This window comes from Salmo trutta, chromosome 12, assembly GCF_901001165.1.
Source record: "Salmo trutta chromosome 12, fSalTru1.1, whole genome shotgun sequence".
NCBI classification, from domain to species: Eukaryota; Metazoa; Chordata; class Actinopteri; order Salmoniformes; family Salmonidae; genus Salmo; species Salmo trutta.
This window is the reverse complement of record NC_042968.1, coordinates 78,315,793-78,331,670: the sequence shown is the minus strand read 5'-3', so window position 1 is coordinate 78,331,670 and position 15,878 is coordinate 78,315,793. Positions and strand designations below refer to the sequence as shown.

The following is a 15,878-nucleotide window of genomic DNA, read 5'->3' as shown; positions in this document are numbered from 1 at the left end:
AATGATCATGAGAACGGTGAGGAATCAGCCCAGAACTACATGGGAGGATCTTGTCAATGATCTCAAGGCAGCTGGGACCATAGTCACCAAGAAAACAATTGGTAACACACTACGCCGTGATGGACTGAAATCCTGCAGCGCCCGCAAGGTCCCCCTGCTCAAGAAAGCACATATACATGCCCGTCTGAAGTTTGCCAATGAACATCTGAATGATTCAGAGGACAACTGGGTGAAAGTGTTGTGGTCAGATGAGACCAAAATGGAGCTCTTTGGCATCAACTCAACTCGCCATGTTTGGACGAGGAGGAGGAATGCTGCCTATGACCCCAAGAACACCATCTCCACCGTCAAACTTGGAGGTGGAAACATGATGCTTTGGGGGTGTTTTTCTGCTAAGGGGACAGGACAACTTCACCGCATCAAAGGGACGATGGACGGGGCCATGCACCGTCAAATCTTGGGTGAGAACCTCCTTCCCTCAGCCAGGGCATTGAAAATGGGTCGTGGATGGGTATTCCAGCATGACAATGACCCAAAACACACGGCCAAGGCAACAAAGGAGTGGCTCAAGAAGAAGCACATTAAGGTCCTGGAGTGGCCTAGCCAGTCTCCAGACCTTAATCCCATAGAAAATCTGTGGAGGGAGCTGAAGGTTCGAGTTGCCAAATGTCAGCCTCGAAACCTTAATGACTTGGAGAAGATCTGCAAAGAGGAGTGGGACAAAATCCCTCCTGAGATGTGTGCAAACCTGGTGGCCAACTACAAGAAATGTCTGACCCCTGTGATTGCCAACAAGGGTTTTGCCACCAAGTACTAAGTCATGTTTTGCAGAGGGGTCAAATACTTATTTCCCTCAATAGAATGCAAATCATTTTATAACATTTTTGACATGCGTTTTTCAGGATTTTTTTGTTGTTATTCTGTCTCTCACTGTTCAAATAAACCTACAATTAAAATTATAGACTGATCATTTCTTTGTCAGTGGGCAAACGTACAAAATCAGCAGGGGATCAAATACTTTTTCCCCCCACTGTATGTATGTATGTATGTATGTATGTATGTATATATATATATATATATATACACACACATTTAAAAAAATAATTGTCATAATCTTTATTTGATTATTATTAAGTACAGATCATTACTAGTTATTTTCTAGTATTGAATGAGTTACAATTTTACATTTTATGTGAAAAAAGTTTGCAATTGAAAAATTCAATCCATCACAACCTTTATAAATGGCATTAACTACACAGTCTTCAGTACCAACCACTTCATCATTCTCTGCCTCCTTTCACCATCCATCCATCCCTCTCCTCTCTGCCCTTTTCTTCAAGCACTCTCTTTCTCTCCATCTTATACAATTGCTTGCTGAGTTTGCGAGCTTGTCTTTCTTTTGCTTCAATGGGGCCTTGGTGTCCAGGAGCTGCTCCAGCTGCCTGCGTATGTTGGATATGTCTAGCTGTACTGCTTTAATCTGCAGGCCCTGGCCCTCCTCCCTCAGCTGAGGTGACCTCACCAGGGCCAGCTGGGTGCTCTGCGCCTTGCATTGGGTCCTAAGCCGCGCTGCCTCCACCAACAGGATCTCCATATTCCTCACAACAGAATCCACCTGCTCCTGAGACATTTTATGGACTGGGGGAAAGTGAAAAGTGAAATATTACAGTACAAATGGGGCACAAAACACACACTAGTCTGGCATTAACACCAAGCACAGCATAAACCATCTGACATGGATTTGCACTGAGGTGTACCCTAGTGAATCAACACTATCTTAAAACCACTTGATAAGATATTAGCCACCCTTCTGTAAATGTTAATAAAGACTGAAATGTTCATGGTGGCAGCATCAGTCTGATTCATCGGCCCCTGAGACAACTGCAAGTAGCTTACCATGGAGCTTATCTCTCACCTACAGTGCTATCAACAACAGGCAACACATTTTCACCACTCAGCCACATTCTGAACAACAAAATGACATATGGAGACATAGATGTAAAACAGTATAAGGGAAGCCAACAAGTAATTTGTGGATAACACGTATGTGACAATATACAATATTTCAGTGTAACTACCTGCAGTTATTGGATTATAATTACATTGTGGTTACCAACGTTCTTGCATAACTGCATAGTACAACATTTTGCTGTAAGTGTTTAAACATTTTGCTCTGATTTATATAAACTCCTAATAGTGTATGTCTACAGACATTTCTTGGAAGGGCCACTTACCACAGTGAGAAACGTTTCACATCTGCAAATGCAATGTGCTGCAGCAGTTTCTTCTCTCCTCTTCACTCAAATGTTGTTGTTTTTGACCTCTACTTAACAATTACTGGTAGATTCCCATGCAGTTGATGTGCAGACTCATTTGTCATATGAAATGTGACGGGTGCTTAGCCCTCCTTTAAAACCAGCTTAGGGTTGGAGGGAGAGTGAGACTTTGCTTGCATGCAGACAGTCATGCATGGATGTACTGAGAACCAAAACCAACACTTCTAATTCTTTACAAAATGATTTTATGAATCTGGTTACAATATGTAGTTACAAGAACACTGGTAACAACAACGTGACCTAACAGTTACAGGCCTAATGCAATTTCAAACAATTACTGTACTTGACACTCAACAATTTGAATTTGTATTGGTAACACATTAGATACAACAGAATGGGAACATACAGCAGTCTTTTCACGATAAGGAGTGGTTTTAAAGTGTTGGTGGGACAAGTCACCATGTCAATACCTTCATACAGTACTTATGAATGTTAACATGGCCATTATTTGAAAAGTAGGTCCACATTCACATCCATGGATCCTTTTACTGTTATTAAGATGGTCTATTTGTGCTTAATAATGTGCACCTACTATGACATGTGAATATGCTGATGTATAGAAGTGGAAGTCCTGACATGCTATTTCGCCTGGCTGTCAGTCTTTGTATGGGCGTGTCTTTCTGTAATTCTGGGAAGTTGTGTTTGAGCTAAATATGCTGTGTGTTATGTCAACTATGTGCTGTCTGCATGTTGTTTGATTATCTACATAAAGGCAGATAATACATTTCTTGAAATAAATATTGTGTTATGAATTTTGCTCTAATTCCTAATAACCCGTTTTGGCTTTGAGCCCAAGGCTTCCGAGCATCGATCCCATCCTAATGGCATCAGCTGAGTGGGGGGGTGGGGGGGGGGGGGGTGGATATGTACTCTACTGCATCATATCCATACTTGACCATGATGTATAACTACAACAGTGGGCAGAACTGAGACGTGGGGAGAACCCCTTTAGAATCATAGTTAAGGCCAAATTGCTAAGAGGCATTTTGGATGAATAAAGGGATTTATCTTACAAACATAAAATGGGACAATTGCTCTCTCCATAACTCTATCTTATCATATTCCATCTCCTGTTCCCCATATCCATGTTAGGTTTAAAAAGTGAGTGTCTTTCTCCACATTCCTGTTGTCTGTGAGGGGGCAAATGCGTGTTTTTGGCTGACAGGGAGTCACAAGGCTGAGCAACAAGGACATGCCTTTTTAAGGCCTTGTGGGTCATACACAAACAATCCTTTGTGTTAATGTATACTGTTCTGCATTTTTATAAAATCATAAAGTTTCTCATAAAGTAGCTAGATTTTTAGCAACTACTGCATCTCTGCTCAAACATACCCATATGTGCACTTAACTCTTAAAACATTATTCACTATATCTGTGATGTCATATCGTGGACAATATTGTTGGCCGCTTGGATCTGCATTATCTCAAGAGGAAGGTGAGTAGGTGACATAAGCCGCATCACTTCAGTGCCTTGATCAAATGTATTATTTGTTTTACATCTAAAAGTAATATAAAATCGGATTACTATAGTCTCTTTGTGTAATGGTAATCGTTTTTTGATTTCATTGGCATGAGAGTTCTGCTCCACTTCCACCCAGGAGTTATGTAAGTTTACACAATATACAGTGCCCCTTGAATTAATCTAATAGCTTGTTGGACTACTACTACTCCTGACGTTAAGCGCTAACTCAGCAGCTCATTGAAACATCCATACATTCATGAACATACATTTCATACATTGATGAACAATGATACAAAGCGATTGTTGTTCATTGTGGACAATGGGATACACATATTACACACTCTTAAGCAAGAGAAACTACATAATTGTAATTTAATCTACCGTGACACAATAGTTTGGTTTCCCTACACATTTTGCAGTAGTCCTTTGTCACAGGTCTGGAAACTAGGATTTTTCCATGTTTTCTTTATCCTTCCTTACCAATCCTTTCCATATTGCCACTTATTTTTCTTCCTTCCCTATTTTCCTCTCCTTTGCCCTCCTCTCATTAATTTCTTGCATCATCCTGAGCAGATTTGCTTATCTACTCTCCATCACCCTAGCCAATCATAGTGACTATCCTGCGTCAAGGTCCTCCCCTCCATGGCAGCTCTCCTCACCATGGACGATCAACACAGGCAAGTGGAGAGCTTCCTGATAAGCTGGTGGTCTCTCTGTCACACAGGCCACTCCCTGCATGATCTCAGCCCTCACTCTCTCTAGTTCCTGCTCTCTATCCTCCTCTAGCTGCAGACTATTCTCATCCTCTTCAAATCCTTCTCCCTCCAGGACCCCTCTGCTCTCTTCGTTAGCCCGGCGGAGGCCCAGTCCCAGAAACCCACCACCTTCATCCACTCTACTCCCCATCCCCGCACCAAGGCTCCGGGAGTGAAACAGGCAGGCCTGCCGCACCGTGTGCAAACGGCCAAGAGAGAATCCACTGCGGCTGAGGGCTAGCCTTCCTCCTCCCATCCTTCCCACTGTCCCATATGTCAAAGAGCCCGCCCCCATCGCCACGTTCCCCCTGACTCGCGAGGGGAGCGAGGAGCTGCTGGTGGACCTGCGACAGCGGGGGCAGCTCTGGAGGACGTAGCTAGAGTTCCGCCTCATAGGGACACGCGTTGCCCCGGTAAACGCAGAGGGCGAAGATGTTGTGTTGTTGGTGTTCAGATCCATCAGCAAGGCCTCGGAGTAACTGGGCACCATCTGCTGGTTGCAGCGAATGTGCCACTCCAGTTCAGTGATGTCCACAGTGTTGACCCTCGATATGACACGTAATCTGGGGCCACCGCGTTGCCCATTCTCCTGGCCTGAGCGGTAGTTGCCCATCTCAGTGCTGTCATTGTCATTGACTTCCTCGTTCTCACCAAACAGCTTCTCCACATGATAGTGGACATACGCAGTACGGTACTCTGACACCACACGTAGTGGCCAGGACAACATCAGGGCTGAGATCAGCCAATACATGCGCCGACGAGAGAACCAGGGCGGCCACGCAGGGTCAGGAAAGGCTAGCATGTGCTCACGGAAGTCCACGTTCTTCAGATGCATGCCCTCCCGTGCCTCCATGTAGTCATCCAGACCCTCGTTCTCTGCGAAGAAGCGTGCACGCTGGGTGAGGTAGGCAGCCTCGGCATGGGCACTGGCAAAGCTGAAGCACTTGGTGAAACGAAGGCGTACAGCCGGGTGCTCCAGAAGGCCAAGCAGCTCCTTGGATACGTCCTTTACACCATGTCGGGTATAGTCAAATTCAGAGCTGGCTGTGTGTGTGTTGACCCGCTCATGGTACACCTGTGTGGTGGTGTAAGCATCACCATTGCGGTATCGAGTCACCTGCCGTGTCCTTCTCACATAGTGATAGCTGATGGCCTTCCACCAGATACAGGGCATGGCCTGCTGCAGCCTCTGGACCCTGTTGTACACCTTGCTGATCCTCACCCTGGCCAGAGAGGATGTTTTAGAGAAGCAGTGCCAGCACTCCACCAGGTAGACCAGATACAGCATGATCAGGAAGGCCACCGGGATGTAGACGTAGCCGTTGGAGCAGGGGCTGTCATGGTAGAGGCGGGCGCGGCCGCCGTAGTAGAGGCCGTGTTCATCGGCAGCCATGACAGTGACGCGGTAAAAAGAGCACCATCCCAGCGTGGCGAAACAGCCGAACATCAGAAGTGTGAGGAGCAGGCACTTCCAGTGGGACTCTCGGCATAGGGACCCAGGAAGGGACTGTTTACAGGGACGCTGCTACAGGGGGGAAGGGATAAGAGACAAGGTAAAGCAGATGATGGAGGGGGATGGAGGATCAGGCACAAATACAAGTAGAAATTCTGTTAGATATATAAATGGGAGTAAGGTAGCAGAGTTTGCGTGATGGGATCAGGAGCACAGGTTGAAATCTGGGTAAAGGGAGTGATGTGAGGGTGGACAGGACATTGGATAAATGATTGTTTAAGTAGTGGGGATGGGGTTTTAACAATAATAAAACATCACGCGTAATGGAACGTATGAGGGGTGATAAAAAGGAGAGGAACAGGATTGAAGGACATACAACAGGAGGCAGAAAGACAAGGAAAGGAAACGGTGTTAAAACTGGATTTTTCTGCAAGAAACAGAAACAGAAAAAACAGAACATATATTAAGTGTATTCCATAAGAATACAGACAATTGGGCATCAATCACACCATGGCCTTAATGTCAAAACAACATTAATAAACATCAATGTTGTCTCCTCTCTTGCTCCCCTTCTCTTCCAGAGATGGAACATTCCAGTCTCTGGAGGCATGAACACATTTCCTGGCAGAGTGAAACCCAAACCATGAAGCCCATTTTAAACACTTGGTTTTAGTGGGCATTGGAAGAGGTTGATGCTTTTAGACCTCATCAAGAGAGAAAGAGAGTGCATTCAGCTCTCTGTTGCCAGTGGAAGTTAGTGGTACTGTGGCCATCCCTGCTTCCCATAGGGAGATGCACATGGACAGGGTCACTCTTGGCCACACAGAGCATAGAAAACGAACCAAAAGGAAAACAAAAAAAAGAGATAGATAAGAGGTGGGCCCATATCCACAAAGAGTCTCATAATGAATAAGATTATATGGACAGATACTTGATCAGCACTTCTATTCTGAGATGCTTTGTGGATACGGGCCCTGAGATCAGAGTATCTATCTGCTTCACTTTTGATGTAGTCAAATGGGCCTCTCACAGCCATGACAGTGACCTTGCAGGGAAGGTTTGTTTTGCTAAAAGGCAGGCTGCTGTCCAAACGGTAGCTGTGAGGAGGTGTGTTCCTGTTGGCAGAGGTGCCGGGATTTAATTGTGCCTGCATCACAAGGACAAGGGAGCACGCTGAGTCAAAAGGGAGACCATTTAAGTTCACCGTAAACCTAAAGCCAAGTGCCTCAATTGCTCATTTATTACATTTGTGTGTGTGTCTATATTAATGATGATGGGCTAACTCTGTACTCATCCCCCACTTAAAGGCCATTAGAGAGGAAGAGATGAAGAGAAAGAGAGGTATGGGTAGTTTACTAGGAGCATCATGTTTCTTCCACTGTGCTTTTTCCCTCCCACTTGATCGCTTTTCTTCCCACTCCGTATTGACATTAGCACTGTAAAACTACTTTGGGTGTAAAACTGTTGCTGAAAGAAGAATGGAAAAAACTGCTTCAGTTTCACACACAGTAGAAGATTTGTTTGTGCTCCTTCTTACTGTCATAAGGACAAGGACAACATATTTCACCTATCAACTATCAGAGCAAGTTTGCCTAAATGAATAATGGTACAGGGAAGATGAATAAAGAAGGGGGACAGAGTAAAGGAGTGTATTTTTGTTATAGAAACAAATCCAACTAAATGTAACCTATTCTGATGCAACAACAGACAGAGAGAGATGGATAGTATGTTTAAGTAGGTATCTAAAGAGCATTTCAGTCTTACTCAACCAGTGTTAATTATTTATCAAGCCTAAGAACTACCGGTCTGGGAGACAGTTTTATCGGGAATGCCTCTCACAGAGGCAGGCGGAAACATAATGTGAGTTTGTGTGTGTATAAATTCAAGTAGGTCAGCCTGTAGTATGCAAGTCCTTACTACATAAGAGTACAATTATTCTCAAAGTACGTGGAAGAAATCTGACCATTGATGGCTGCAAACACAACAGAAGACAAGACACACAGCTCTATGTGGGTTGACCCAAGCAGGTTTTCTTCAACCAGTGTCCAAACTGTAATGATACTACAGATCTCCCTCCCTTCTTTGTTTTTATGTGTGTTGGAGCCTGTCTTCCACTGTCTTACCTTCACTTTGAGATGAACGGCAAACTCAGAGGATGAGAGAAAGTAGAGATGGCAGGCTTACAGTTCTGCCTGCACATCTGTCTTACTTCTCTCAAACCCCACAACATTCAAGGGAACACAGAGGCCGCCCACGTAGAAAAGCAACCTCAGAAATAAACATTAACACACAGAGGTGTGCTGATTTTGCCTGACAGGACACACAGATATCATTATGTGCACATACCAACCACGCTCATGGGAAAATAGGCCATTATGACATGTAACTTATGGAAATAGGCCGACTTAACAGTAGATATGGTTGTGTCAGTATAACACAAACATAAAAACTCAATAGTGCTCTCTGGTGCTTGGCCAATCTGTCTCTCTTCTTTTTATTGATCTCTCTGTAACATAAGAGCTGAGTTTACAGCTCAGCAACTGAGGACTCTAACATAAGAGTCCTTGGACGTTTAGGCTACTACTCAGACAGAACAGTGATCTTAGACTATAATGTACCCTGGTGCTGTACAGTTCATTCTAATAAGTAATCCCGAAAGAAGATGTCTCCTAATCATGAGGAATTATTTAATAATGAATGTTGTTATCGTGTCAGTAATTGTATGTGGCATTCATATCTCAGCCCAGGCAAATAGATGAGGGGGAGCTAAATCGTTCACCTCCAGTTCGACTGCAATGCAGTTGCGTCCGTCCATTAGTGAGAGGTGACTTCTAGTAACCTTGTAGTATACACGCAATAAAAAAATACGTGACTGGTCTCTCGTAGCCTATTGTAAAGACCAGCGTTCCTCTGATCAAACTCGGACGCACCAGAGACGCAGAGTTATGTTTGTGCTCAACATGTTGGTTAGTGAGTGGATAACTGAGTGAGCTCCTCTGGTTACAGAAGAGTGAAAACGGAGCTTGAGCTCACCATGCAGTGCAGATCTAAATATATGGATAATATCATTGCAAGCGCACATTCTATATGGGTATTAACATTGTCATTTTATTAGCCTGTATATAGTAGCCTAGGCCATTCAGTAGCAGCCAAAACAACAATTACGCACGCGCGCACTTACCCCCCCCCCCCACCCCCACACCCCAAACAACCTAGCCAATGCTCTACTACCTCTTCTCTTCTGCCCCCGTTCAGTAAGGGCGCTTCTCCGGTCACGGTCACCGCAGGCATTCTTTCGTTCCTCACAAGCTACGATTTGACCGTGAGCATCGGGATCTATCCGAGACTCCCACGATCAGGGGGTCCAGTGTCCGGACCGCCCCGCATGACAACTCAAGCCCCATGTCTGAATTCGATTCTCCGAAAGCAAACGTCTTCGGGTATCAAGTATTCCCCTTGCCAGGTTATTAACACAGCTCCTAGCATTGCCCCAACGGCTTGATTCGATCCTGTCCTGCGGTTCTTGTCACACGACGACCGCGGGACATGGCAAAAACCCGTTTCATGTGTAGTTTCTCGGGTGTCCGTTAATTCACCGTATGTTGGTTTATTGCTAATGTATTGCTGTTATCTACAGTAGCTCCAGGCTCCAACATGGACCATCCAGCGGGGAAGAAAGATGAGGAAATACTGTACATTAAGTCACAATGTACCTCCTGACGATGCAGCTCTGGTCTGTCAAGTGCGATAGCACGCTATTTATCCGTAGGCGTAAATAGATCCTCATCCCACCATTTAGAAATTATGATTGGCAGATAATTTCGTTCACCCTCCTCCTCGCGCGTTTGGTCATGTTTATTCCCGTTTTCACCTGCACATTTAATCGTCGACGGTTAGCGCTGACGTCACCGAGTAGGGACATAAACGCGCACCATTTTCTAAAAGGCCTACGTTTGAATTTGTTGCCGTGGCAATATTGTAGTCATTTAACTCCCGATATAAGTTCTGTGAGCAAATCCCGCTTCTTCAACAGTCTGACGAGCCTTGCACATCGCCCACGTTTCACAACCAACTACTTCCATGGCAAGGGTCTACGTGCAGAAACGGGACAGAACCAAGAAAGTGTGGACCTGACACTTATGCTGAAAATTGTATGCCCGTGCGCTTCGCCTCCACTTAGCTTTGGCTATATTGTGCTGTCAAATGTAAAATATGCACATTATGAATAGGCTAATAAGTGTAAGTATACTTATGTATCTACAAACATGCTATATCAGGGTTTAAGTAATATAAAAAGGCATGCAGGAATGGACAATTAACCATAGGGAAAAAATGCAACAGCCAACGCTAGTAAATGTAAGTGCATTTTCTTTATTTAGACATAAGGAGACAAAAACACCCACAATATATCCATCCACGCTTTACTTTCTCTCATAGGCTTCTTCCAACTGGAGCCACCAACATTACTACATACCCCTGACTCCATCTTGTTAAACCCTCAACCAATTTATGTTTAAGCTGTTCTGAAATTTCATCAAGAAAAAAGGAATGCATTTTTGTACACAGCATTTGTTTGCTGAAAGGTCTTAGAAATAATAACTTCCTGGAATAATGTTACGTTTTTGAATTCTACTTGTACGGGAAGCATATTGGAAAATAAACCTAGTTTTAACTACTGATATGCTAAAGAACAACAAATTTGTCAATAGAGGAATTACCATCAAATAAATGAGGTGTGAACAAAGTGCATAAATTGACAAGTTTACCCACAACAACTGCATTGTTGGGAGCTAGTAACAAGTATTTTTGCTGCACCGCTATGACATCTGCTAAACTGTTTGTGTGACCAATAAACTTAGATTTTTCACTCAAGTTTCTCTTTGCTCTGCCTAATCCATACACCATCATACAAGAGACATACCCAGTCCTCATCTGTTTAAAAAATATCATCCTTAATGATTTCATTGTGTAAACCACATTTTGTTCTTCATTAGTTTGGAAATTGCAAGGACAATCTTGGAAATGTTGACACAAATCTTCATCTATTTTGTCATAATCCTTCATCACAAATTGAGACTTGTCTATGTTTGTTCTTCATTGTGAGAAGTGGAATGATAACCACAATTTTAAACCATGAAATAGCATACTTGATCTTTCTCCCCACAACAAGACACCCTCCACCCCATCTTATTTGTAAAACCCCCTCACCCAATTCCTTCTCATTCTGGAATGAACAGCCATACACCTGGGACTTAAATTCTGTTTTTTTCTTTCCCTGTAGGCCTCAGTTGACAGAGTGGATTTATACAGGCCCACCTTCAAGGGTGACCACTGATGAGCCTCCAAGCTTCTCTGCTAAGGTGCGCCGATCTTTGATGTCCTCCAAACCATTAACTTGCCATTCATGCTTGATACCTAGAAATTAGCAAAGTGGTCAAATGTGAGAAAAAAAACGAAACAAATGAAAGCACCCTAATCATCGTCACAGGTAGATTTTTTTTCAACCTAAAAAGTTAAGCTCACCTGTGAATTTCTTCTTAATGGCATCCTTTGAGCTGGCGTAGATCATTTTGCTCTTCAGTGGAGCACCTTCTGGGGCCCTGAGATAAAAAGGAAACAGAAAATATTCGGTCTTTATATCAGCAGAATTGACTAGTTGTAATCAAATTAAATGGACTTAAACCCAGTGCTTAACAGTTGACACTCACCAGAAGATGAAGACAAGGTCCTCCTTCTTGGTCTCCTTGGTCTCATAGGTTGCGTCATAGAGAGCGTAGCGACAGTCGTCTGCAGGCAGCATCTTGACAAAGTGCAGGTAAGGGTCTGCGATGGTGGTACCCACATCACCAGTCAGAATCTCTTTACCTGCTTCAAGGACAATGTGCTTTTTGTCCTCGCTCAGACAGAACAGCACTGCCTTCTTCCTCTTCTTCTTCTCATCCTCGTTCGCCTGGGCCTTACGGACCTTCATCTCATTGAAGACTGTAATAACTTCATCAGTCACTGTCACCCCAGAAGCCTAAGAGGAGAAAAACAGTTGAATGCATCATGTACCCAAGAGGTTAATGAATGCGATCTCTCAGCTTTGGTCTGCATGTTTGGACTGAAGTTTAAAACAGTTTGCAGGGCTTTAAATGGCTTGTTTTTCCAGACTAAACGATTGCTGATATCTTCAGCCTGTCAACTAATCATTAAGCAAACACTGTTAGTGGGCACACTGGGATAAGGATGTTGATAAATCACTATAATCATTTCACACTTGCACTGTTCAGAGGAGTGGACTTTACAGTTAAAAGAAAACATTTGGAACAATTGTTAGTCAGGACAGTCCTTGAATTATTGAAATACAAGTAAGGATGTTGAGTGCCAAAAGAACTCTATTTTTTCCCTCAAAATTGCAAAAGACAAGTCAAACAAACAAAAAACTCAGAGGGTTGTGTCAGAACAAAAGATAATTATTCATCAAGCAAACAGAAAGACAGCAGAGGGTGCAGTTACTGTTCCTGAAATCAATACCTTGGACAAACTGACTAAGCGAAACATAGTCTACATTTTCACAATCATCCACTTGCATTCCAAAACAATCTCTAAAAAGAGCCAGGGAAAACTTTGAAAAGAGAATATTAATCTCAAGAAAATACATTTCAGTTCCATTTCCAGTGGTATGAAGATGATCTGGTTGCTTGCAGCTAACCAGCTAGAATGTTGTTATAACCAAGGTGGAAAGAATACACTAAACTAAGACCATATGTAGAGTGTCCCATCAAAAACATATTTTGACCAATGGATAAAATGTTGTAGATAATCCTCTGAAAAAAACAATGTTCCAAACCTCATGTATCTTATCATAATCCATTCAAAATGTATTGGGAGTTATTACCCTTACAAGATGGTCAAAATTATGGCAACTAAATCAATGGAGGCCAGAGAAAAAAAAGTGGTAATAAATCAGGGGGGAAAAGCATCGTGCTAGCCAGACTGGATGCTGAGTGAGAATTAAGGCTACCTGACAGGTTTACCATTGAACTCGTTATCTTTCTTAAATCTGTTAGTCATAAAACAATAAGAGGTAAGACAGATATCGATTGAGAGATTTTAGTATATGCTTGTTCATATTAACGAGAAGTTCGTGTATTTTTCGAAGGCTTCTTGAAAACCGTATCTCCGAAATGTCAACAGAGCACTGTGCATACCCGAAATCCTTTTACATTTAATTCAGCTAGTGTCATGCTAATTTTTCTATTTGTGACCAACCACAAAATGGTCAAACGTTTTTTCAATAAAGCTGCACCGCTCTGTAAACAGAGCTCGGTGCTTATAATCTGATGCACTTTTATGTTAATTATATGTTAGAGAAATACCCCACTGAACGATTCAGAACATGTAGAATTACATTTGTCTTGATAACATTTATTTTTTAACATAAGGAAGTGAAATGTCACCCAGAGTGGGTTGACACCCTGGCATATGAAACAGGATGTCCACTAGCAAACGAACAGTGTGTTTGCATTGGGAAGTTGTTGCATTTCCACTTCCCCAAAGCAGTGGTTACAGCGCTTGGTACATTCACTCTTATGGTGGGTGTGCTGAAGCAGAAACCCATACTCGAGTGTTAGAAACACACTGGCGTGCCGTTGTCAGCGCAAGTCAAGGGAGAAGGAAATTGTGTCAGGGTTCAATGCCATGGCTTCCTAGTTTGATGGAACTGCTAACCAATTCTCAATAATCATTCTCAACAACTGTCGCCGAAATTGATAAAGTAAACATACGCAGTCAACAATAAGATACCATTGAACAAAATCCATTGACATGTCATAATCTACGAACATTACCAGGTAGCTAGCAAGCTTTGACGGCACACTTCCTTGTACTTGCAGTTAAGGGTGGGGTCGGCTGGAACGGGAGGTAACGTTAGCTACCGGTACTAGCTAGCTGGCAGTAAATGTTAGCGGGTGAGGCGTTAGCCTATCCGACACTCGTCTAGCACCGTCTTACTCAAACATACAATTGTCACGTTAAAGCAATTGTCAATTCCAATCAACACCAATGGTGGATAGCGTACCGTTCGTTTGCTAACATAGCTAGATGACTTCAGATGGCACAGTTAACTACGTATACTAACTAGTTGGCTAGCTAATTTAGCCATCCGGTTAGCAAGAGGCCGAGTTAGCTTAGCTAATACTAGTGATACTGTTAGGTCATGGTTGAGTGGAAATCCCGAGGGGCCAGGTGATACCTAGTTAACTCTGACCATAAATGACAAATGGCGGTTTAGTTAAATGCTAATTGTTGAGGCAGGTTAGCCAAGTTAAACAGTTAGTTACCAAATGTGGGCTGTTAGCTAGCTAGCAAGGTGGACAATGTTCATCGACTGTAAAACTATGGTGGGGAAATAAATAACTTAATTTTATAATCAGCGGGCCAAGTAGCTAACTACCCCTCCCCAAAACAACTACTGTGGGTTGTATATGTAGGATAACGAAATTAGTTATTTGAACCATAAAAGTAACATTACCATGGTTGGGTCTTTCGTGTATCAGCGTCTGAGTCGAAAATGAAATGTTCGTTCTTCTTGTTGAGCTCACACTTGAGCGGCGGACACGCGCCTGACGGGCATCAGAACAAAGGGAGCAAGTGTCAACCCAAAGTATTATGGGAATTGTATTTTCATTATAACCCTCCCCCGAACACACACTGACACAATCACAGTATGCACTTGAACGACGTTCAGTAGGCTAAACTACAGATCTAGACTGTAACACTCAATGTCCATATAGAATAGAGTATAATAACGTTATAGAAGAAAACTGAGCTTTATAGCTACGTCTCTAGACTATATTAAGAACATACTTTTTGAAATCCCTAATGATCTATATGGTGAAAAGAAAAGTTTGCGCGCATTAAATCAGCTTTTAAAAAGTATGTCCAATCCAACTTGTCTCTTACAATCAATTTACTGTATGCATTTTTGACAGACACAGGGACTGACGTGTCTCTCTCTCCGATACATCAGTCATTCATTCGCAATGAGAAGGTTGGCTAAACTCACTTCCAAATAAGGAAACGAACGGCAGTAGGGCCTATGCGCGCCTCGTGCACACCCTGCGGTTCGCGGCATCTATATCTCCATATATGGCCATTAGTGCATTTCGTTCTAATCTAGACCAAGACAGACGAGTATTTGCTGTGCAATATAAACGACAGACTCAAACCAGAGCAAAGCGAGTAAAAAAGAGGAAGAGGAAGAGAGAGAGAAAGAGAGAGAGAGAGAGAGAGAGAGAGAGAGAGAGGATAAACTACTAGGTGAAATACCACAGTGTGCCATCACAGCAGCAATAAAATGGCAACAAGTGAAGCACAAACACCCTTGTAAATACAACCCATATTTATTTGTACATTGTTACACTATAAATAGCCATATTATAACATTTGAAATGTCTCTATTATTTTGAAACTTTTGTGAGTGTAATCTTTACTGTTCAGTTCGGATTGTTTATTTCACAATTGTTTATTATCGATTTTACTTTCTTTGACAATGTGAACATATGTTTCCCATGCCAATAATGGCTTTTTTAATTGACTTGAGAGAGAAGGAGAAGGAGAGTGACTACGGGAGGTGTTCATTCGTTGTCTTATAGCAACACCAGTTTTTCCACACATCCATACATTGGGCTAGTCTACTGAGTGAGATGAGCAAGACTATAGCTTTGTGACACATTTTCTGTGGATAAAATGAAGGGATGATAATTGTTGCTATAAAACAATACATTCTTTTAAATTCGCTGTGTTGATATATAAGATTGTTCACGACAAAGGCCTGATATATTAGGCCTGATATGGCCTAATTTACCAGTAGGCCTATCGATGAGACC

The 15,878-nt window shown here is 42.7% G+C and overlaps 2 protein-coding genes across 2 annotated transcripts; both read right to left on the bottom strand.

Moving 5' to 3' along the window:
• Positions 1-2,504: 2,504 nt before the first annotated feature.
• LOC115204255 (transmembrane protein 151B) lies at positions 2,505-10,308 on the bottom strand. Its single transcript, XM_029769677.1, has 2 exons — positions 9,238-10,308; positions 2,505-6,078 (listed from the first exon to the last, which is right to left on the bottom strand). Exons 1-2 carry the CDS (start codon positions 9,295-9,297, stop codon positions 4,414-4,416), a joined length of 1,725 nt encoding a protein of 574 aa, XP_029625537.1. The 5' UTR covers positions 9,298-10,308; the 3' UTR covers positions 2,505-4,413.
• A 53-nt stretch (positions 10,309-10,361) lies between these two features.
• LOC115204256 (cofilin-2) lies at positions 10,362-14,631 on the bottom strand. Its single transcript, XM_029769678.1, has 4 exons — positions 14,522-14,631; positions 11,715-12,025; positions 11,530-11,606; positions 10,362-11,421 (listed from the first exon to the last, which is right to left on the bottom strand). The coding sequence occupies exons 1-4, from the start codon at positions 14,522-14,524 to the stop codon at positions 11,309-11,311; spliced, it is 504 nt and encodes a 167-aa protein (XP_029625538.1). The 5' UTR covers positions 14,525-14,631; the 3' UTR covers positions 10,362-11,308.
• Between the last annotated feature and the right edge of the window lie 1,247 nt (positions 14,632-15,878).

Coding starts and splice junctions, on each gene's coding strand:
- LOC115204255 (XM_029769677.1), bottom strand. CDS start 9,297: ATGCCTGCGGTGACCGTGACCGGAGAAGCGCCCTTACTGAACGGGGGC. Junction 6,079..9,237: donor ACGGGGGCAGAAGAGAAGAG/GTAGTAGAGCAT, acceptor TCCCCCCTGTAG/CAGCGTCCCTGTAAACAGTC.
- LOC115204256 (XM_029769678.1), bottom strand. Junction 11,607..11,714: donor GACCTTGTCTTCATCTTCTG/GTGAGTGTCAAC, acceptor TTTTTATCTCAG/GGCCCCAGAAGGTGCTCCAC. Junction 11,422..11,529: donor CATTAAGAAGAAATTCACAG/GTGAGCTTAACT, acceptor GCTAATTTCTAG/GTATCAAGCATGAATGGCAA.